General features: G+C 42.8%; 1 protein-coding gene across 6 annotated transcripts in view; it reads right to left on the bottom strand.

Moving 5' to 3' along the window:
• The window catches only part of JAK1 (Janus kinase 1), a 156,688-nt gene that overhangs the window by 26,583 nt on the left and 105,430 nt on the right, over positions 1-24,675 (bottom strand). For all 6 annotated transcript variants that reach the window (XM_048220461.2, XM_048220462.2, XM_044383777.3 and 3 more), the window contains 7 exons: positions 22,965-23,046; positions 20,288-20,486; positions 16,784-16,907; positions 10,458-10,611; positions 6,687-6,850; positions 4,620-4,962; positions 2,915-3,100 (listed from right to left, as the gene is read on the bottom strand). In XM_048220461.2, coding sequence (XP_048076418.1) covers positions 2,915-3,100; positions 4,620-4,962; positions 6,687-6,850; positions 10,458-10,611; positions 16,784-16,907; positions 20,288-20,486; positions 22,965-22,970 — 1,176 coding nt within the window. In that variant the 5' untranslated portion in view covers positions 22,971-23,046. The remainder of the gene's footprint in view (positions 1-2,914; positions 3,101-4,619; positions 4,963-6,686; positions 6,851-10,457; positions 10,612-16,783; positions 16,908-20,287; positions 20,487-22,964; positions 23,047-24,675) is intronic.

Raw genomic sequence — 24,675 nt, 5'->3', positions numbered from 1 at the left:
CACCCAATCACACGACAAAGCAAGACCACGTAAGCACTTAAGTTCCCTAGAACAGAAGTCTAAATGGAAATGGATGACGTCAAGAAGAGGCAGAGAGGAGAGATTAATCAAGATAGAATTTGGTAACATGCTACCATCATGCTTTCCTGAAAGACCAGCAGCCAAAATACTGTCTGATCAAAGGGCTTGGAAATTCATGGCTGGGAAGGGACAGGGGACCGAGATAAAGAAGAAAAAGCATCACAGCGTTAACCCACAGGCTCTGGTGTCAGTTTATGTGGGCTCAAATCACAGTATCTCCACTCGCTATTACAGTTATGCACACGTAATCATCATTTTTTACAGGTCACAAACTGTCGGATACTGGCCGTTTCGAATGGTTTAACCTAAGAGCTGTGTGACCCTGGGCAAGTTACCTAAGCTTTTTGTGCCTCAGTTTCCACCTCTGTAAAATGAAGACAGTAATACACCCATCTCTAAGGTCAATGAAAATGGAAAGAGTTTACATTTGTAAAGCATGTAGAATGGGAAGTGCCTGGCACGTAGTAGGAGCTCGTGTTTGTAAAGAAAATCAAGTCACGGGGAGATCAAGCAGTTCTTTCACCCTGCCTACCTCCTGATCCCTACACAGCTCTGCAACTGGCACAGCCTCGCCAGCCCATGTGCTCCGAGTGGGCTCGGACTGAGGTGACAGGTGTGCCACCGGGTGCCAGGCTGGACTCTCAGCCAGGACAGGATGGGGCAGGCTCACACACACTGTACCAGCTGGCTGCTGCTTCTCCTCCTCTGCTATGCGTCTTCGGGTTTGACCGTGTTGAAGAGCCAGATCACGGGTGTGCCAAGCTCTTCCTCACTGCAGTCTCTGGGGAAGAGAATGCCTTGGAACTGGAGATGCCACTTTCTCACTCTGTCACCCTGTGCGAGTGTCTACACCTGTCTATGGTCTCCAATTTGGCTCTGGAAACAGAGCCAAAATGCCTACATCTAAGATTCTTGTAAGGACTAAGGAACATCCTGCGGACACCACATATAATCCGGCCCTATCTCTATAATACACTGAATAAAGAGCACTCATTTCGACCTTCTCCCTCCCTCCATCTCCATCTTCCCACTAACATCTATCTGGACTCTTCTTCTCCCTTCACTTTATTTTTCACTACAGTTTCCTGATGAAATTAACTTATGTTTATTGTTAAGGGGGGGGTTAGGAGAATAAAAAAAAATTTAAATAATTCATAATCCCATCACAAATGACAGATGTTAATATTTGATTTTTCTAAGAGCGTGTATATGTATATGCAGACCTTTTAAAATGTTTTGAACAAAACTGGCACTGTTCTATAGAGAGTTTTATATTCTGCTTTTTTCCACTTATAAAGCATTTTTCCAGATTATTAAAAAAATTTAGCGATTGTTTATATATTTTACTACTCAGGTAGAATATCCTACCATTTGCCTATTATGATATACTTGGGTAATTTTCAGTATTTTTACACTATAAATTCCACGGGGACAAACATACTCATTCACATACCACTGGCTTCATCTCTCATTGTTTCTGGGAAATAGACCTAAGTTGCCAAATGGAGAGATATATAAATATTTTCAAGGCTTTCAGTACGTGTTGCCAAACTTCTTTCTAAAAGGTATAAAAAGGGGTGCCTGGGTGGCTCAGTCGTTAAGTGTCTGCCTTCGGCTCAGGTCATGATTCCAGGGTCCTGGGATCGAGCCCCACATCGGGCTCCCTGTTCCACTGGGAGCCTGCTTCTTCCTCTCCCACTCCCCCTGCTTGTGTTCCCTCTCTCACTGGCTGTCTCTGTCAAGTAAATAAAATCTTTTAATTAATTAATTAAAAGGTATATAAAGGCCACTTACTCTGGATGAACAGGGTGGTCATCTGTTCTAAACCAGATTACCAGATTCATTCCCAACACTGAGTGTTATCCTTCTTTTTTTTTTAAAAAAAGATTTTATTTATTTATTCGACAGAGATAGAGACAGCCAGCGAGAGAGGGAACACAAGCAGGGGGAGTGGGAGAGGAAGAAGCAGGCTCCCAGCGGAGGAGCCTGATGTGGGGCTCGATCCCATAACGCCGGGATCATGCCCTGAGCCGAAGGCAGACGCCTAACCGCTGCGCCACCCAGGCGCCCAAGTGTTATCCTTCTGACACAGTTTTCACCAAATCGGGCAAAACATGGTCTTTCCCTGGTGCTGACTACCTTCACTCTGTGAGTGCCCTGCCTAGGCTGCCCATCCTCTCCACGTGCCGCCAGCCATGACTTCCCCAACACAAACATGTTTATTTTGGCAGCATTCCTACTTCTCCTGCCCAAACTGGCCTGCCTGTCTAGATGATGTCCTTAAGTGATACCAAAAAAGAGGAAGTGAGATTGAACACCCCTTCCTCTGTCCAAGAGTCACTTGGGTGTGCCCGACACCATACCGAGGACGGCCACTGTGGCCACAGCCACCAGCGTGACAGTCCACTGAAATGCAAAGCGGGGCTTCCCACCGACCTCAGCCCAGATGAAGCCCTCAACTCGGAAGAGAGGCCAAAGGAGTCCTTGGGGGGAAAAGCTAACATTCACCGATCTCCTTTTCCTTCAAATCCACTCACTTTTGTGAATTAAATATTTATGCTGAAACGTCTTTGGGAGGGCAGCAAGCCCTGAAGTAGAGACCCATCTGCCAGACCAAAGAAAGGCACTGGAACATCCCAGTGTAACTCAAAACCCTGCACTGATAATGTCAGTGTCAGCAAGAGGGATTTCTGGCTTAAGGAGGAAAGAGAGCCAGTCATCAGATTTTCTCTTTGGGACAGGAACCCTGCAAAGCATGTGCCACATCCCTGTCCTCCGTGAAGTCTCCCTCTCATACCAGATCCAGACAGAATTGCTTCCGGAGCAAACTTACCATTTTTTTGTTGTCCTGCTTATTGATGCTGACCACAGACTCCTTTATTACAATGTGAGTGATTTCAGGGAAGTAAGAAAAATTGTTCCACTCTTCCCGGATTTTGTTTTTCTCCTCATCCTTCTTGTGTTTATTTTCCAGCTTTTTCCGTTTCAGTTTGTGTTTTTCCTTTTCAACAGGAACAACCTGATAAGATGCATAAGAATGCCAGAGTTAAGTTGGCTTTCTCATTTTCTATTGGTGAAAAATGTTAAAGCTTCTGGAAAACTAAGGCAGGGCCTACATTCGAGGAGAAGCCAGCCAGCCTGCCTGAATTTACACAGGAATTGGGGGAGGGGGCACATGTGAACTTAGGATCAAAGTTTGGGGGCCAATCAGAGAATCTTGGGATCTTATACACCTGGGAGGGACCTTAATTAGCACAGTGACTGTACGCTTCACATTAAACTATAATGTACAGTTAAGCTCAGACAGGGAAATAACTGGCCACTAGACAGGCAGGTCCTCTCACTTCCGGACTGATATATGTTTCAACACAGGCAGAGAACATGTCTTCCCAAATGTGGCTGGACAGAACATGAGCTTTCTCATTTTAGAATCTACCACTGATTATCTTGACTTCCTAACAACATTCAAGTCGAAACTTTCAAAAGGAGATATGAATCCCATGCTTGAATAACCTGCTAGTTATTAACTAGTTAGGTCATCAATTTGACCCTCCATTTCCCTGTCCATAAAACAGAGCTTACATTTCACAAGATTCTTTGAGGATTAGATAAGTTCTCATTAACAGTGTACCTATTCTATAGGAAAAAGCACTCCGTTAAGTGTTAAGGCAATATTTTCTTAGCATGAATAAAACAGGAGAAAATAAATCTCACCATTACTTTAATATTATTGATAACCATAACAATGACGGCAGCTATAATAATTTTTGAACATTTATTACATGCTGGGCTCTGTGCTGCCATTTAGTTCTCTCGACAACTCCACAAGGCAGATACAGTAAGTATCTCCATTTTACAGATGAATAATATGCAGCTGATACAGGGGAAATAACCCCCCAAAGCTAGGGAACTATAAATAGTGGAGCCAGGATCTGAACCAGGTCCATTTAGGTTTAAAACCCATGCTTTTAAACCACTCTGCTCCATTGTCTCATCCAACAAATACTTCAAAAAAGCAGCTTTAAATTGCAAAATCAATTACCCTATTTGATGGAGCCAGAAGCCTAAGTTCAATTCTTGGCACAACTGCTTATTAGTTAGTTATGACCTTGGGCAAGTTTAACTTCTCTCTGCCTCTCTGCCCTCATCTATAAAATAGGATAATGGTAATACTCCCCTCTGGGTTTTGTTTTTTGTTTTTTTTTTTAAAAGGAATAAATGAGTAATATGTGTAAAATGCTCTTAAAGGTACCTGGTACATGGTAGGTGCTCAGTAAATGTCTGCTATTATTATTATTACATATTATCTAGACTATTGTTCTATTTCTCCATTTCCCTACAGAACTCAATAAATACTTATTTAGATCTACTGCTGCATAAACACAATAAAAGATGAATGGTAACATGGTCTCTAACCTGAATACACTCAGTGGGCAGGGGTGATGGACATGCGAAGAGGTAATCCCAACAGGATAAACAGAACAGGTCTGTTCTGATGCATGATGGTCTGTTCTCATCAGCCACCTACCACCACTTACATTTGGTTTCTGTCTCCACTGGATTCCAAGATTTCCAGTTACCATCACTTCATAGTAGAGAACATTTCCACTGTCATTTGGATGAAACCAATTCATCTCATTTTCCGATGAAATCAGTAACATGGAAGTCTCAAATATTTCAGCGCCATAATGTTTTGTCAAAGTTTCCAAGGTGGCCAGGTATTTCACCTTCAGGTCATGAGTAGATACACTGCTGTCACAAATAGTCTTGTTGTTAAATTCCTTCAAGAAATCTTTGAAAACATTATTTATCCGCATCCTGGTGAGAAGGTTCCTCTGTCTGATGGACTTATTCAATGTTTCTGGAATATATCGCTTGTAGCTAAAACAAAGTAGAAAAATATGTCTTTCTTTCATGTCCAGGTCAGCAGAGAACAGTACAGAAACAAACCCAAGTCTATAAATCTCCCTTCCATGTGTTGCCCCATGACAAAGGAGGACCTACTCCCAGGGGGGTCTTAGAGGGAGTAAGCACTAGGAGATGACAAGCACTAATCACAAGGAGATGGAGGTGAACAGGGACTGAAAGAGAGGGAAAAGCACACGTTCCACAGGTTTTCCTGAAATGGGAATTCCTGCAAGTATCATCCAATTTTCTGGCTCACAAAGGCAGGGAGCAAAATTGACTTAACTGTGTGTTTGCTTGCTGGTGTCGCTGTTCCTGTGTGCACTGGTACTCACATACACTGTTATTAAGATTCAACATCAGTTAGAAAGTGGCTTCAAAGGTGTCAAGAGTGATCACAGATGTTCTGTATGTTCTACTTTTAGGTCTGTTTTATAATTTCTCTATAAAGATCACATGTTGCTTTTGTAAGAAATGGGAAAAAACACAAAATCTAATTAAATACAAAAAACCTCATGTTTGCCACGTCAAAGTGTCACAGATGTAGTAAATGGATTGACAAGGAAGCTGAAGATCAGTTCCTTACGCTGGTGCTAAACGGGGAGTATCTATGACTAACAGTCTCAACAAAGTGATACACTGCTAGGAGGAGGCAGTTAGGAAGCGTATGAACACCCACGAAGGAAAGAACAAACGGGGGACCAGACCAGTGGGGAGACTGGTCTGCTTATCACTGGCAGACCCGAAATGGCATCTGGCACTGGGAAATCCCTGCTGCACAAATGGTTTCATGACCATGGAAAACTGCAAAGTTTGGAATTTATCCCCCATAAATGCTGTAACATTTTAGATTAATGTAATAGAAAGGAAGATCAGAGGAGAGGTGTCATTTTTCACCTTAGTCTCATGACAAAGGAAAGAGGAGGTGCCGAGAGCAAAAGCCCCAGAAAAATGAGAAAGCAGCAGCAGAGCACGTATCCTGCACCACCGAGGAGCAGCCCGCGATCCGCGCCACACGCTGCTCCGGGGCAAGAGATACAGGGAGGAAACTTGCGAGAAGGCGCATGCTGCCTATCACACACAATACAGCTCTAAATAACGTGCTCTTCACAATGAGACTGGCTTCTTCCGTGACATTCATAAGAACTCCTTGGTATATACACAGATATTTTATAGATGGGCAGAAATTACACACTGAATGTTCCTTCACAAAGACTTGATAGTGAATGACATTTTTAAGTAAATACAATTTTCTTGAGGTAACATCCTTCACATTAAATTCATAGCTCTCTGGTGAACTCGAGGTTCAGGCTATGGATGACAGCAGCTGCCTGTCGAACATACTGAGAAGGATTTTAAGACGGGTCCTGCATAAAACGAAAAAGCTCAGTGACAGATGGCAATGTCCACCATGCACAGAGGCACAAGGGATGGGCACGTAGGCCACCCATCTGATTGGCATCCCTAGCCCAGAACTTTCGCTCGAGTACAAATTTCTGAGGTCATCAGCCAACATTCAAAATCAGGACACTATTATCATTACAATCGTGCTACCTTTTATAAATGTTCTAAACAAGATTTGGGCTCTGCAGAGAGCAGGGGTCAGCCAAAGACTGGCAATGGTTACACTGAGATATGTGAGGACGTATAAAAATAGCACCGTCCGCACAATCAATTCTTTAGCCAGCAGGAAGATTTACCTGATGTCCTTGGGCAGTTCTGGCAACTGCATCTTCTTCATCATAGCGTAGTGGGAGATGGCCAGGACTGCCATTCCCAGACACTCATTCTCGATATCATGCCCATCCTGCTCGGTCTTGGGGTCTCGAATGGGAGCCAGGCATTTGACCAAATCATATTGTCCCTTTGGAGAAGAGATGAGAAGAAATGAACCACCACTTAAGTTTCAAGAGTCCACCCCTGTCTCTAATCTTGAGAGGAAGGTTCCCCCATAGGGAGGTGCCACCCAGAAAAGCAGTACAGCAATGACACTAACGAGATTTATAGTTTCTCTGGCACCAAAGCTCTTTCTCAACAGTTGGGTACGAAGGGGCTCAGGAAATACTCTCCCCAGGTTAATTCATTTATTTAACAAATACTTATTGAGCAGTGTGTTAGCTGCAGAAGAATAGCATAAACATGTGAAGCCCCTTCTCAGGGCTTATCTATAAATGATAGCGGCCAGCAGCACGTACTGGGCTTGGACAGCACCTGGGCAAGGAAGGGTGACAGCTGGCTGGGGTTGGCTCACTGATCCCGCAAACATACCTGAGATATCCTAGCCTGGGAACTGGGTGTATGACTGACAGGGCACCACACCTGCTCTGAGGTAGATTTAGAGAAAGGGGAAGGAATCCACATTCTACAGTATATCACCACCACACAGAAGTTTATCGACATCTGTTGTCGAAGTTTCTAGTAGTAAAACGTGTCACCAAAATATGCCCCCTCTCCCTACTGGAGGTGCACAGCATCCCAAGAGCCAGTGAGCGCTTCAAAAACAAAAAAGAAAACTAAAAAGCAGTACCTGATGATGTCAACGCTGGCTGCCCTTTCTTGAACCCTAACCTCAGTGTTCGACACCGTGCTAGGTTCCTTTTATTTACTGTTTCACTTAATCTTCGCAATAGCCCTATGAGGTGGCTGCTAACATCATCACCTCTACCTAACGGAAGAGGACTCAAAGGTACCCGAGGGTTAAGTCACGTCACTCACTCATTCCGTAATTACTGATCACGGAGAACCAATTAGGGGCCACATGTCATTCTAGGTGCCGGGGAGATAGATACATAGCAGTAAGCCAGACTGCATTCCTGACCTCAGGGAGAGTCCATGCTGAGAAGAAAGCCTAAACAACCAGAAATATAGACCATCAAGTAGCTATAAGAAACAAAGTCGAGTGGAAAGATAAGAGTGCCGTGAGAGCCAGGGACCCAGGAAGCGGCGGGGGAAAGTTGAACCTCGATGTGACTCCAGGGCTCTGGTTCGTCAACACTGCACTACAGCCACGCTCGGTCCTTACTAACACCAAGTGCATGGAACTCTTCGGCCTTTCTCTGGCTGGAACAGAGGTAGATGTGAAGTCTGGGGGCAGTGTTTCTACATAAGTGAGACACTCACTTTCCCTGAAGGGACTTCAGTTTAGTGGTTTTTGGATGGAGGCTTCTCACTGCTACAGTTCCTCTTCTTCCCAAGACAGGACTGCTTGTTTCAAGTACGAAAAAGACACTGTTCACTTCCATAAACTCCTAAGGACCAACAACAACCATCTCTGCCAGCAACGTGTGAAGAGCAGAACAAAATCTGAAACTACTTTGTCTGGCTGTGGTTTTCTGTAAACATCACTATATAACTACCACAACTCACTCACTCCTGAGCCTCTCGAAGGTCAGATTCTAATGCAATACTTATTCTTGCAAGTACAGCATGCTCTTCCTTTGAACATGTAAAACTGGAAGGTTGAACAAAAAATGATCGATCTGAAAATGGCCAGTTCGTTTAATTTTTTTAACACACTATCTGCCCAGGGCTGTGCATTTCTGTTGTCTCTAAGGCCAATCCTAAGGTATATATAGAATGGGCATCAAATGCAACCAGAAGCTAAAGCTGTAAAATGGAATATAACTGGGACATAAAAATCACATGTGAAAGTATATCTTACAGAAATCCCATACACACATAAATACACGTGGAGGTTGTCCACAACCTCTTACTGTAACGGTGACAGCATAGTGGGGAAAAGTTAAGAAAAACCAGAAATGTCCACAAAGAGGAGATGAGTCAAATAAATGAGGGCTTTCCCTCTGGAAAGCCTCATACTCACTTCCTACCTGAAATCTCCACAGGTATCTCCAAAAGAGAATGCCTAATTCCCACCCCTTTTCCAACCTGTGGCTCTCTGTCTTCCCTATGTAGGGAAGGACTCCATTATCTATCAAACATTGCCCCAAATCATCTTTGATATTTCAGATTCTCTCCCTTTCCACAGCCAACCTGTCAGCAAGTCCCATTTATTCTATCGCCAGAATTAATTGAGGATCCACCCATTTTTCTCCAACTCTCCTGCCACCACACTAGGCCAAACCAGCATTTTCTCTCACCGGGACCAAAGCACATGATCTGCTCCCTGTTGGCCTTCCCAGTCTCACTCCTTATCACCCCCCTCTCCTCCAACCACGCTGACTCCCCTCTCAGCTCTGGCCAGCCGCAGAGCTTTCCCACATTCTGTTTCCTCCCTATCAGACGTTTTCAAACCAGGGAGATTTCACCCTGCCGGGAATATCTGGAAATGTCTGGAGACATTTTTGATGGTCACAACCGGGGATGGCATCTAATGAGTGCAGGCCAGGGGTGTGGGTAAATATCCTACAATGCATAGGGCAGTCCCTCACAGCAAAAATTTATCCAGCCCAAAACGTCAGTAGTGCTGCTGCTGAAACACTGTGCACGACGGAGAAGAAATACTTCCCCCACTCCTTCCTTAGAACGGCACACTCCTTGTTCTTCCAGATTCAGTACAGGTGTCACCTCCTTAGAGACCTTCTCTGGTATTTAAATTAGATCTTCCCAATCCAACCCTCTCCCCATATTCCCTGTCACAAAAGCTTTTTCTTTCGTGGCACTTCTCACAATTCTTATGTATTACTTATATATCATTTTATTTGCTTATTTGTTTTCTGTTTATCCAACTTGATTTTGTATCTGATGCTTGCAGAGACCAAGTCTGTCTTCTTCACCACAGTATCTGCAGCACCGTGGCAAAGAGTGCACAGTAGTAAATATTCGTTGAATGAGTGAATTATTATGAAGCCATCAAAACAACAAAGATCTGTGTTTTTAATTGACATCTGAAATATCATCAATAGGATGGATAAAAAAGCAGTTTATAAAATGATACGATATTTTAAAAAACTACACAGTATGTGATATATACCTGTATGGCAAAATCAGGAAGCCTATCACCAAAACTGTTGGTTATCTCAGGGTAATACAATTTAGGTGACTCTAACTTCTCTTCTGGCTTTTGTCTAGCATCTAATCTTCCTACCCTACTACTGCTGTGACTCAGAGCAGCCACCTCCTTCCTCCCCGAACGTCACTTTGACTGCTGAGATGTCCCCACACTCACCCCATTGAACTACACCCTCCCTCACTTGCAGCTTCCCTCCACTCTCTCCACGGGAGGCACTGCAGATGAGAAGTAAAATGATAGGAAATGGGGGAAAAGAGAGGAATAGCGACAAAGTGAAACCTTGAAAACCCACAGGTGGGACACCCAGCCCCCTGGGCCACTGAATTGCTGCCTTTCTCCTCCTCATCTCGGGCAAGGGCGAGGGTGGCAAGGACTGCCCACAGAGCAGGCCCAAAAACACCCTAGCTACCACCTAGTTCAGCTGCCCAAGGGAATCGGAAGCCTGCAATGCCTCCCCCATCCCAGGAACTGCAGGTTCTCCTGGGCCCAAACTTCTCACCTGAGCAAACAGATACTCCAGAGAGCTGGCGTCAAGGAGAGGGGTTGCATCTGGGACTTTTTTTTTCTCATAGCCATTTTTCTGCTTCTTTGGAGAATGTCGCCATACAGACTGCTCATTATCATTGGTCCCATGCCAGTTGGTGAAATAGAATCTGCAAGGCAGGAAAATAAGTGCCAATTTTGGGAAAGGGGACCTCGGAACGCATGGGAGAGGTGTCCTGCTTGTACCCAGAGTGCTCAGTGCTGGAAGCTAAACTTGCCTGAAAAGCAAGCAGACAGACAGACCAATCTTTCAGCTGTGGAGCACTTCATTGGTGATAAAGTCCTTTTTCTTTTCACTCTTACAAGCACTCTGTGAAGAGTGTCCTGCCAGAACCTGTCTATGACTCGGAGATAAAGTGACTTTCCACCACATCTTCCTAAATAGGAAAATACAGCTGACTAGAACCAGAGCTGGCCCAGCCACTCCCTTCACCTTTAATAATGCCATCCTGCCTTGAATCCAAGACCTATTTTATGCACATTTCAACATTTCTGTTCAAACAATTTTTAGTTTCCTTATATAGTCAAGATGTACAGTTAATATGGCAGTGTTTCCTATTTCCCAGACCACTGTTACTAAATTGATAGTTTATCTTACAATGAATAGAGTTAAAGCAGAAGAAATACACGAGCACTACTACAAGCATCAGCTTCCAGTGGTGTGAAATTAACAAGCACTTCATGCCACTTCATCCTTACAGCAACTGCACAAGGTAGGTTCTGCTGTTTCTATTTTACAGATGAGGAAAACTAAGGTTCCAAGAGGCTAGGTGACCTGACCAGAAGCTGGTTCTCTTAACCACTACTTGCCTCTGCCACCTATAAGAGAAACACAGTGAATTCTGGGATGTGTGAAACTGATCGAGCCAAGCTGGTCCAGCCCATCTCTGGGCTACAGACTGGTACCCGGGTCTTTCTTCCTTGACATGCCCATGTGCTAACAAAAAACAACTATGGCATGAAGAAGTAACAAATAAAATTTCCTCCCAAAAAGTGCTACCACTAAACTCAAGACATCTGTCACTGAGCTGTATCTGCAAAGCCTGCACACACCAGGCCCTGTGCCAGGCTGGGATTCGAAGGGCATAGTCCCTAGTGCTCTGGAGTTCCTTGTCTATATGTGTATATAGCAATTGGTTAAATCCAACAATAGCAATAAAGTAACATACAAGGGGCACGTCTCATAAGTAGGATGACACTGTGACTTTCATGGAGCCCATAGTTTTTCCTTCCTTCATAAAAAAATATTAAAGTTATATTTTACATCTGTGTTGATATAGAGATTAATATAATCCAGGCTGGATTATAGTCAATTTTTCTCTGATTTTAAAAGAAATTAAAAAACTTTTGTGAGTTCTTAATAATATTATGAGCCCTAGGCACTGTGCCTAATAGATAAATTGTCCCTGGACAGAAGAGAGTCTTTGATGAGGTGCCAAAGGAGGGAGAAACTGCCCTCCACTGCCAGGGGAGGTGGCAGGAAAGGGGAAAGGGCTGGGAAGAGAAGCTGGGACCGGAATAAATAAATGCCAGGCTTTAGAGCCCGGACATACACAGCTGGCAGAGGAGACTGCAAAGCTAGCCCATGTGAGGCAGGATCCCTCTCCCCCCCACCGCCCACCCCAGAAGAAAGCCCCATGGGAGATGGACTGAAATGAGAGAGGCTGAGACAAGCAGATGCTATGGACAATCCTGTGAGCTCTGTGGGGGTAGAGGCCTCAGCTGTCTTGCTCAGCACTGAATCCCCTAGCATACAACAGATGCTTCACACGTAATTGTTGGATGAATAATAAATGAACGAACAAGTTCGAGGAGCTGCAATTAACATGGAAAGGGAAGGACAGATAAGGAAGTTACTATAAAAGTAAAATTAGGGGCGCCTGGGTGGCACAGCGGTTAAGCGTCTGCCTTCGGCTTAGGGTGTGATCCCGGCGATCTGGGATCGAGCCCCACATCAGGCTCTTCTGCTATGAGCCTGCTTCTTCCTGTCCCACTCCCCCTGCTTGTGTTTCCTCTCTCGCTGGCTGTCTCTATCTCTGTCAAATAATAAATAAAATCTTAAAAAAAAAAAAAGTAAAATTAACATTTTAAGACTTTCATGAATTCTATACAGCCCATCTTCCCTATAATTTATGAAAGTGACTGAGAATCTGACAGTGGGCTTTGGTGTTTCTCACACACAAAAAAAGCCACATATCCATGGAGCCGGTGTACAGCATGAACCACAGCTCTGGAATTGTAGCCCTTCTATGTGAGAGGGGATCAGGCCCTGGTAACAGCAGAAGCCTGAGGCTATCAGCCGATGAAGAGGCTGATATTTATGCTGTCTCCAGACTGAGGAGTCTATTCTTCAAGGACAGAACAGAGCACAGGACAGGACGACTCCGGATCAGCGATCCCAAGTAGGCAGAAAATAAGAGGTGAACTGGTTCTACCAACTGCGCAAATACAGGGCAGAAAAAAATCCATGAGAACACAGCCAACTCCTCTGGCTACCAAGTCAAGTCCAAAACAGAGAGTTTTTGTCATTCACACAATAAGAAGACATCTACTAGACGTTCCAGGGGGTCTGCGCGGAAGGAGACAGGTGAAAGGCTCTACTGTCTTAATTACTAATGAAGACAGTAGTTAAGAGATTCTGAACATTTACCCTGTGTCAGGCACTCCTTACACAAACATTCAAAGCAGGGCTCTCACAGAAAGGCATGCAGACAGGTAAATTCTGTTTGGCAGTGGAGGACGGTGGTAATGAGAAAATGAGAATCATGTACAATATGAAAAGTCACCTGGGAAAGGGGTAAAAGGATCTCCAGGATGGAGGAGGTTGTTTGAAAGAGAAGCTGAAGACAGCTTTTCCCTGAACCTGTCCAAGGCATGGTCCTCTTCTGCCACATCCCGCTCAGTCTCTATGAGAAAGAGTCCTCCGACCTGGTAAAGCCAACGGCCCAACATACCCTCTTTCGGCAGAACACGATCTTCAATCGGCTCTGAACAAACACATTCTTCAAGGCTGTTATCTGAGCCCTGTGGGACCAGCTTTGATTTGGAAATCTTTTGGCAAGATGTTCAGACAGGATGAAGCTGAGGGAATCACACTGATGTGCAGCTTTGTTCCTTTAGTAACAGCTGAGCAGAGCCTAAAACAAGGCTGGCTCTCTAGAAATTGCCCACGGTCAAAGGCTGACAGCTTTCTACTTAACATGACGAAACAAAAAATAAAAACCTTTAACTCTGTAACTACACCAAAATCAACACCTTCCTAATTTGGTCCTAGTAAGACAAAACTAGAAGGTACATTGAAGACAAAAACTCTACAATTTTTTTTATTTTTATTTTTTTTAAAGATTTTATTTATTTGACAGAGAGAGAGAGAGAGACAGCCAGTGAGAGAGGGAACACAAACAGGGGGAGTGGGAGAAGAAGAAGCAGGCTCCCAGCAGAGGAGCCTGATGTGGGGCTCGATCCCAGGACCCTGGGATCACGCCCTGAGCTGAAGGCAGACATTTAAAGACTGAGCCACCCAGGTGTCCCAAAAAACTCTACACTTTAAATTTGAATGTAATTAACATACAGTATTCTATTAGTTTCAGGTATACAATACAATGATTCAACAATTCTGTAACATTCCTAGAAGAAAACACAGGCAGTCATCTCTTTTGACATCAGCCACTGGACCGTTTTTCTAGATAGGTCTCCTGAGGCAACGGAAACAAAAACAAATTAAACTACTGAGAGAGGACACCAAAACAAAAAGCTTTTGCAGAGGCAAGGAAAACCATCAACAAAACGAAAAGACAACCTACCAAATGGGAGAAGATAATTGCAAATGACATATCCAATACGAGACTAATATCCAAAATAAGGAATTTCTAAAACTCAAAACAACATAACAAATAATCCAATTAAACACTGGGTAGAAGACATGAACATTTTCCCAAAGATGACATCCAGCCAGCCAACAGACGCATGAAAAGATGCTCTACACTCCTTCTTAAAATTAATTATCAAGATGTTCATCAAACTTGGGCCACACACAAATTCCTAGTATTAGAATATGCTAATGGAAAAAAATAAAGAATGGCATAAATACATGTAGTACAAACAGCCTCGTAAATTCCTTTTCAGAATGGCATGGACGACATCGGAAGGAAGAGGGAGGGAGACAGAGATAAACAGATAGACCTGTCAAGGACATATGCCTTCCTTGCAAGTTTTTGAGAAAACTATATTACAGATGGCTGCATATTCTAAGTTTACATATAGATAGTATACACAACAAATTCTCCTTACATTTCTGTAGAACTTTACTAATGGATAGTGAAATTCATTTGAATGAAAAAGAAAACATTTTTTTCCTTAAAAAAGGAATAAAGTATAGGCTTATCTTAAATTAAGATATATTATAAAACAATAACTATTAAAAGCATTATCTAAAAACAGAAAATTAAAATTGAAGCACAGAGTATTTCCCAAAATAGAGCTGGGATTCCACTGAAATAGTCACTAACATTTGTTTTCATATTACACCTTCTTTAGTGGTGAGATTGTGAGGTTTCAAAGTTTTTGTAGTTTGTTGTAATGCAAATGTTTTAGCTTAGGGTAGGATCTTTTTTTCCAAGTTCAAAGAGCCTGTGGTAACAAAGCAATATCCTGTTGAAGCGCAATGTCAGGTACAAAGTCAAGGTGCCAAAAAACGAAGTAACCCAGAACTTCCTGGCAGCTAACAGAACAGGGAGGAGGCAAAGACAGCTTTTAAGGGCGAGCGAGGGACTCACACAGTTAACAAAGACCAAAGTCTCAAGAAGGGCTCTGGGGCTGATAAGAGGATTCACTAGGTGTGTAACTGGGTAACGCACTTCTCTGTTTGGGACATCAGTTCCCCCCTAAACAACTGCAATAGTTGAATTAGGTAAACTCAGGTCTCGTCCAAGTCCCCAATTCTACCATTCCAGATTCTGAGCCAACTGGAGAGACCTACAGGAAAAGACTAGAACTCAGTGACATGCCCCCTACCTAGACTGCCAGCTGCAAAGACACGTTTCAATGCTGGATCACAGAGCCAACCCCCAGGCCACAGAAAGCAAGATTACACTTTGAAAAACAAATCCAAATATAGTCAGAAGGCTCAGCTGGGTGGGGTGAATGTTTCCCTAAATCTGGGGCGTGAAATCTCACATGCCACACACCTCTCCCCTTAAGGTGAGACCTGGGGTGAGTACAGAAAGAAGAAAAAAAAGTCAGCCCTAGTATGACTATCAAAGAAAACAGATCTGGTTCAACTGCTGCTGAGAAAAGCATCCAGGCCATTCTGGAATGTTAACAACTCTACCAACTTCCCAAAGGAAACAGCAGCCAAAATACTGGAGAGAGCCTCTGAGATCCCCGAGGGCTTTTCCAGCAGGTCCCTACATTCTGTTAGCACCTGAGCGAATCTACTGATCTCATAATATCTATGTAAATTAAGATCCTTTTCAAAAAGTATTCACACTGTTTATAAGCTCCTTTGCTAAATACACATTCACGTCTGCTTAACTAGTATCCAACAAACCTATTTTCACTTCTGGGTACAGAGCAAATGGGCTTATAAACTCAAGAGACTACAGTGGAATACTGACTGTCTATGCCACCTCAGGAGACCATGTGACATTTAAGAAAGTCTACAGTATAGGAGAAGAGGCAAGGACCCATCAGGAGAAAAATTAGAGTCCCACCCACTAGACAAAATTCCTTAGGAAGTGGATCAAAACATCTACCCCTTGAGAGCAAGACCAACCTAGAATTTCTAGAGAACCACTTCAAGCGGAGTTTCTCAAACTCTTTAGCTGCAACTTTTAATAAGAAATAGTTTATTGTATCATGACCTAGTATATACACTTGCATATCTCAAACAGAAGTTGTGAAAAAACAATATTATTAAGATAGATGTATATGCTGATATTACCTATTCTCGCCTGTTTCTTTTTTTAAACAAATTTAAACAAACTCACTAAATTAAATTCATAACCATGACTCACCACTTGAAAAACTCTGCTGTAGGATACTAACTCTATGCAAAATACCCTCTGCGTCATAACGATGTCTTTTCTAAAATGTGCCAGAAGAAGGTGATCAAATTCATCTTCTATTTCAAATACTGAAAAAGTCTTTTCTCATACCAAGCAAATACAAAACTTACCAATTACAAAATGACTACAAATCTTCTTAGTAAGTGACTCAGGGCTCCAGGCTAACTGTCATTACCCCCCCCCCCCCCGCAAGAGGAAGCCAGACAGGCACCCATACCTCATCCGGTAGTGGAGCCGGAGCGATGTCTTGTCATCAACAGTGATGGTGCGATTCGGGGCATACCAGAGCTTGGTGTTCTCATCATACAGAGCAAAGAGGTTGTGACACAGAGGAGAGATACCTGGGGTTAAATAAAGAACATATTAGAAAATTAAAGATAGATACATTAAGCCATCTGTTTCCAAAGCACGCCATAAGCAAAGACAAGGAATTCTCTTATCTGAAGAATCTAGGTCACGTTTTTATCATCTTAGGGCAAATATGACTTCCAACCATGTTCAGTCAGGCAGTTTTAATCATGATAATTAAGAACCATGGCTCCCCAGGAATATGTACTGCAGCTCCTGGCAAACCAGATTAAACCCATTTTAAAATAAAAGTCTAATGATTTCTCATCACGTTGTCTATGACAGTCTTAACAAATCCTGCCTAAAAGAAAAAATATGCCAGCCCAGACGTTCCCAGATCCCACCAACGTGCACCTTGTTAATCCCAGAAACATTCCTGGAGTATGGGAAATCCCCAATCCATCTCCTACAGAAATATTTTAACAATTCTAACACACTCTGATTATGCATTAAACATGCCAAGTTCCCGGCAGTAGCACACGAAATCATGTGTTAGAATAAATAACCAAAGTGATTTTTGTCAGTAATAAAAATCTATCACCATTAATAATAAATATACTTCTTAAGTACTCTGTATAGTTATCATAAATATTTCTTATTAGTAGCCAACTAACAAGATATATGCTTAACTCCCACCCCAACCAACTGCCTCCTTTGATACAAGAACAATTAAAAAGATAAAGGAGATTATGAAGCCAGGAAAGCACCTTTCCACTTACTTCTGAGCCTGTAATTAAAATTACACAGGCCTGCAATCTAAAAGCATGGTGGAAGGGAAGAAGGTGATTGCACATAATCAATTATGACTGATATTTTCATGCATGGCCAGGCCTCAAGCTAAGATACAGTCAACTAAAAAATATATGGAAATCTAAGGTAATCCACATTTCCCAAAACAGACATCTGAAAGGAGACTGACGCTGACAGGGACCCTCATCGGCCCTGCCTGTCTGTTTAGGCACCAACTCTCTCCAGTGCACATACTGCGTGAAGATGCAACAGATGCCTTGGCATCCTGATGCCCCTCTCGCTGGAAAGTCCTCAATTCTTGCCTCTCAAGGTATCTGGACTAACCCCTCAGAAGTCACTCCCCCAGAGAAGATAGGGTAAACTTCAAAGAGCATTTTTCCTTGGGAACAAAAGCAAATGAGTTTTAGATCCAGTATTGTTAAGGTTATGTTTTAGTTATACTATAGTTTTTCATTCATGAATTGGCCTTTCTGTACTGGCCTGGAAACCCAGCCTCTCTTCATATGTAGGCAGATTTGAATGTGAACTGACACGTACATATTGAAGCATAATTTATTTGTAGTCATGAATCTGTATTCTACCACAGGTCTGATTCTAATAATATTCGTACTTATAAAGAGGATGATCAAAGACAGCTTTTTATACAAAAGTACTGAAAAAAGGTAGCAACACCACTAACGTTTACTGAGGGTTAAGTGTCAGGCATCAGGCTAACACACTCTACACCAATTATCTTTTAACCCTCCTAACACTTAATGAGGTAATTAATGTTTTTGCCATTTTACAGGTGAAGAAACTGTGGCCTCCTGAGATTTAGTCTGATTCAAGGCTTCTCGGCTAATGCAGAGTTAAGATTCAAACCAAGACAGAGCTACTGAGGAAGTAAAATAATGAGAGCTGAAAAAACAAAAACTGACCACATATTGAGTGGACAACAGGGAAGAAAACAATACTGCCTCCAAATAGCACTTACTATAATAACAACCAGAGCTATAAGAATATGTGGCATTCCGTACTCATATACTTTTAAAACTAATAAATGTTTGCAACATTCCCGAGTCAGTTATCAAAGAGCCCACTCATTCTCTCCAGACTGGGCTTAGAAGCTGGTGCCCCACACTGACTGGCCCTGAGCCCAGAGCTACAGCAGGCTCAGGGGCTGCGTCTACCCGCGGACTTAGGCTCTCCCCTCGTCGCCTGTAGCAGCAGCCCCTTGCTCTCTCATTAACTGCAGTCCAACAATTCTGTACAAACACCATGGCAGCACTAACAGAATAAATACTATAAACCAAACCTCAAGGGAAAAGAGAAAAAAAACACAACACCTTAAAAAAATACATTAGAAGCACTAATTTACATCCAGTTGTTTTGCTAATTACAAACACTTTTAAAGGTAATGTCTAAAGCTGGTTCCTTAGATACTTTGCTATCTAGTCAAAATAACTTTAAAAGATTAATACATTTTCCCCCTCATAATCTACATAGCTCAGCCAATTTTATCCAGTGTCATTTTCAGTTAATAAGGGCCTACCCCTCACTCTTCCCTTTTATTGGAACTCTGGTATTTAAAGCGTTTGAGGCAGAGACATATATAAAAAAAGAAAAATGGGTTTCTAGACAAGCTGTATCACAAACTAGGTAGGTATTTCTTGAAGTATCTATACTATCCCAACATAGCTGTTCTGAGGGCTAACGATGATATAAACAAAGCATGGATCAGACTGTCTGCCATCATTCCTAGTCATCATCATAAGATAAGTTGAGTTTTAAAAACAGCTTTATTAAGATATGATTTACAGATCATAAAGACTACCCATTTTAGGTGTAAAATTCAGTGAATTTTAGTATATTTACAGTTACACAACTATCACCACAATCCCAGTGGATCGGATCTTTAAGTTTCTATGATTTAACTTTACTAGTCACACATAAACGTAGGTAGACAAAAACTGTCACTGATCCCAAGGTCAAAGGATAACTAAGGGGGCTTCATTTTGTTATTCAGTTTGGTTTCTCACCTTCTGAGAGCAACAAGCTAACTTAAGTCAGAAAAGGCTCACTTGGCGGGGAAAAAAAAGACCATGTTGTTCACAGCCTCACTGCCCTTTCACAACCTGGCATTGTGACCAAGCCACAAAGTGACACTCAACTTCTCACTTCAAGTCAGCATCATGAGGAGGGAGCAGATTATAGTGGCAGAAGGATGGGTCATACTTTTCAGAAGAAGTTTTGAACAATCATTCAGATATTGAGAGATGCCGCTACTGAGTTTGTAACTTTGTACTAGCTGTTATTACTCATCTAGTGCTGATATTATTCCAATTTCCTAGAGGTAGGGGAAATAAAAACTGAGCCTCCACAGAAGGCAAGCATCATTCCTTGGTACCACAAGCTCATGAGTGACAGAGCAGGAATAAGCCACCTTACGATGAAGAAAGTGAAAAGTGAAACTCCCAGAATTAAAATCACTGGCCTACGGTCAAATGCAAGTAAGTAGCAGAGGCAGGGCAGAACCCCTGCCTCACGGAGCCCACACCTCTTTCCACTCAGCAGAGCTCCTGGGGGCAGAGACCCCGGGATCTGCCTGCAGGACGGCGTCCCCTGGAAATATGCTTGTACTCACAACATTCCTGCGCGGCCCTGATGCAGAGCTCCTCTGCCGTGTACTCCCCGCTGCCCAGCCGGAGGGGCTCCCTGTCCGAAAGATAGAAGAGCACTTCCACCCCTGGCTCGGGGGCCTCCAGATTCACCTCGGTCTTCTTGGAGCTCCTCATTTTAGCACAGAAAGCCATGGCATTGCAGTCCTCTTTTATATTTAGATACTGTAGTGGAAGGAAAATGAGACGGTGGGGTCATTCTATGTGCTGAAGTTCAAGTGGTGCAAGAGAATGTTAGGAAGGTAATGTAAGCAGGCAGAAATACCTCTCAAACAGGTACCTCTCCCTGCACCTTCCCTCTCTGAAAATCGAATGCATCAGAACATATGAGAGGTGAAACCATCCATTTTAATTACGAACATAATCAATTATGCATTCTAATTATGATGAGACCATGCTCTCAAAAATAGGAAAAATTTTAGACACAGCCTAAATTTGTTTTCTCTATTTGCACACAAGTGGTATTTGAAAAATGTGGCTCATTCTGGAACCACTGATGTTAATGTTACTAATGCTGCTAGCTCTACTGGAATCATTTCACTTTTGAATTGACCGATGGCACAGATCACACCGTCTTTCAACTTCGTCTACCTCCCACTAACCGGCAAGCTCAGTGAGGGCATGAACCATGTCTTATCCACCTTCATGCCCCCAGAGCCTAGCCCAGGGCTGGCTCTTACATGGTACACACAGAGGGACTACCGATTCAGGTTCACGAGCCATATGGAAGGGTCTTGAAAATTAATGAGCAGAGCCAGGTCCCTGTCACTCCACAGGTAGGTAGGAGGACAGGCAGCACTTTGTGACAGCAGAATGAGGGCTGGAAGCTTTGCTTTGAAGAGGTCAGAACTTGGTGGTGAGAAACTTGTAAATAAGTCATTTATCTGCGCTCCCTCTAAAGGGAGGGCAACAAGGATCAAAGAGCCAGCCTCAGCAACTTAGCCTTAGACGAGGCAGAAAGGAGGGGGAACAAGGGAAAGCTCTATACATTCTTTCTTTCCCTCACTCGGACACCAATCGCCTGCAAACTCATTTCCCTGACCCCAGGTTTCTACCTTCCTTCTGCCTGCCAAGCCAACCTTCACTTAGCCCTCAAAGTAATGTCTCTGTAATACATATCAGATCCTCCAAAGGCTCCCCATTAATCTACAAGCACAACCTCAAACTCCTCACAGAGGCCCTCCATCACCTGCCAGCTACCCACCCCCCAGCCTCATCTTCCATCACTCCTAGCCTCTGACTTCATGCCCAAAATCCACAAAGCTGCCATTCATTGTTCTTGTCACCCCAGCTCCCTCCCCATCCTGTTTTTCACACCTTCCTGCCTTTTGTCATCCTGATTACTCTACCGGGAATACTTTCCACCTCATCCTCTTCATGGCAAACTACAATTTTCTTTAGAACTCAGTTTGGACATTACCTCCTCCAAGAAGCACCTATGAACCTCCACCCCATCTCCTAAGTTAGATGCCCTCTCCCAAAATCACCTCGCTGCACTAACCACACTGGGTTATCACCATCTTATGCCCATGTCTGTCTCCCTCAATCACATATGCTGGGAGTTCCTTAAGGCCAAGGACCATGTCACTTATCCCTGTATCCCCAGTACCTGGCACAGAGCCTTACATTTAATAGGTGCTTGCAGAATGGCCCAAGGAAGTGCCTCAAAACAAGACAACTCACAGAGTGTGGACAAGAGCCACAGGTCTTTTCACTGAACTCAAGTGCTTGTGTATCAGCTGCCCTGGTGAGGCGATATACTTACAGGAGAGACATGAACCAGACGTGCCTCAATGCTACAAACTGAGAGGCACTTGAGTTTACTTGTTTCTTCTCCAATATAAACCTGAAAATCAGAATCTTCCAGAACACAGGCTGAAAGACTAGGCTCAGAACTTACCTTGAGGGTTCAGATCAACTGTCAAGCAAGAAAGTTTTCAAACCCAGTGCTGAGCCCTCAACTGCACCCCACAATGAAAAATAGAAACAGAAAACAAAGCAGCTGCAGTCTGCTTTACAATGTAAGATAAACCTTTGTCCTTGAGATCCTATACAGGCGTGGCGCGGGAAGAACTCAGAGATGGTGTTATACCCTTTCACCCTAAGGAAATAATCAGGTGAGTATACATAATTACATATGTACAAGGTGTGGCACCACTTAAAATAAGAAAAAACACAACTGACAACGTCCAACAGGAGACAAAACAAGAACTATCAACACAAAAGAATACTATGCAGCTATTGTTAGAAAAGGCAACATAAAGCTACATGTATCCACACTGGAAGATATATAGAACATACTGCAAAGTGGAAAAAAAGGCATAATACGTATATGATGATCCTTTTAGTCATACAAATGCGCAATATGGAAAAACATACAATAAACTGTTAAAGCGCTGAATATCTAGGAAGGATTATAAGGGAACTTCACCTTTTACTCTGGACCTCCTATACTTTCATACTCTTGGGATTTTTAAACCAGCACACTCAACTTCTGGAAATGAACAAAAATTAAAATACCAGTATTTTAAAAGTAAAGGATATAAGGGCAGGTAGCCCTATAAGTCTAAGATCAGTTTCATTATTCTTTTTAAAAGCTCTTTTCCTTTTGGCCCTTTTTTAAAAATATGCAAATGCACATACCTGCATTTATTCGGCTGTCCAATGTCCTCCAAAAAGCAGACGGATTTTCTTCTCTACTTTCCAAAGTCCTCTTAGAGCTGGGCTAAAGACAAGGATAAATAAATAAATCAGCTGCAGATATAATTGCATCAGAAAGTAAGAGGACACTTTTATTAAGGAAGCAGCCCAAACCATAAGTGGGCAGGAAAAAGCATTTGGGAGGAAGAAGGGAAAAAAAAAATTGATGAGGACACTGAGAGGACGGAGAGGCATCTCAGAAGATGATATTTTCACTGCTTCAAGAAAGGAAGCCAGGGACTTCTGCTTCCTGGCATAGAGCGCCCTGTCTAGTGTAAGTGAGGACCGTGTGCCTTTTCCGTCAACAACTTCTCTCCTGAGGCTGTGAACAATAGCTTAGGACACCCAAAGACATGCACTTTTACTTCCCATTTCCATTTCCTTTAGAATTACCCTCCTCCCAACCAGTTCTGTCCTTGGCCTCTAATGGTTGAAATATCATGATACGGTGAAAGGGGGAAGGTCTAGGAGTAAATCTAATGAGAAATGTTTTTAGTTCACAAATATTTTTTGAGCCATTCTTACTTGAAAACTTAGGTAGCAACATAAAAATTCCAGCTTGATTCTGTAGAATTAAAGTACCTGATCCCATCTTCTTCATCACCAACCACCACCACCTGCCCCCAAAACACACACACACAGCTCTGTATTAACAACTTTCCAGATGCCGCTCACAAATTCTTTTTTAATAGTAGAATCAAATAATTTTTGCAAATAAGGAGTAACCACCCTTAGTGGTATGAAAGTGGTTTCTGAGTTAATACAGATTACTGTTTTCTGTTGGTCATTCAATATATTTTATCAGAATTCTACTTTAGGAAGTGCACAGTCCCAAGCAGTACACGGCAGAAGTACAAAGGGAGTAGGCAGAAGGAGATGAGGATGGGATACATCCAAGGCTACAGGCCAGCGTTCCCACAGGACCTTACGATCGAAGTGGAAGATGGCACAAATGAAAACATAAAAGCAATCTAAAATCAATCATGTCACAACGTCATCTTCTGGAGGCCAGGCAGAGGATACAAGTGTGATTTCTGAATGACGACTTCGACTTAGCTATTTTGACATGGACCATTTTAACAAGATTCAAAGAACAAATCATTATACTCCAAGCTTTTAAAAATTTAATATAATCAATTGTTTAATTATGTGAACAGATACCCTGCCCCGCATCAAAAGAGCAATGTGAAATTAGTTACATGATAATTAACGCCTTGCTTCGGCTCAGAAACAGAGTTTCAGATGTCACATTTAGGAAATTCATTATTTTCAAGCAGTTCTTCATTGCCAGAAACCGACCTATATTGGGAGGCCACAATAAAGAACATGAGCAATATGGCCCCTGCTTACATGGAGCTTACAGTCTACAGTGGAATCAAACAAAGCAGCACATAAAGAGGTAATTATAAAGAGCTTAAAATGCAACGAAGGAGAAAGAGAGAGATATAAGAAGAAGAATGTCTCCTAGAGTGGGATTCAAGAGGGAAGTAATACTGAGCTGAAATATAAGAGCTATCCGGGGAGGGGCACCTGGGTGGCTCAGTCGTTAAGCGTCTGCCTTCAGCTCAGGCCATGATCCCAGGTCCTGGGATCAAGTCCCACATCAGGCTCCTCCGCTGGAAGCCTGCTTCTTCCTCTCCTACTCCTACTCCTC

Source organism: Ursus arctos, unplaced genomic scaffold (genome assembly GCF_023065955.2).
Source record: "Ursus arctos isolate Adak ecotype North America unplaced genomic scaffold, UrsArc2.0 scaffold_12, whole genome shotgun sequence".
In the NCBI taxonomy this organism is placed as follows: Eukaryota; Metazoa; Chordata; class Mammalia; order Carnivora; family Ursidae; genus Ursus; species Ursus arctos.
This window is presented reverse-complemented; position numbering and strand designations above follow the sequence as displayed.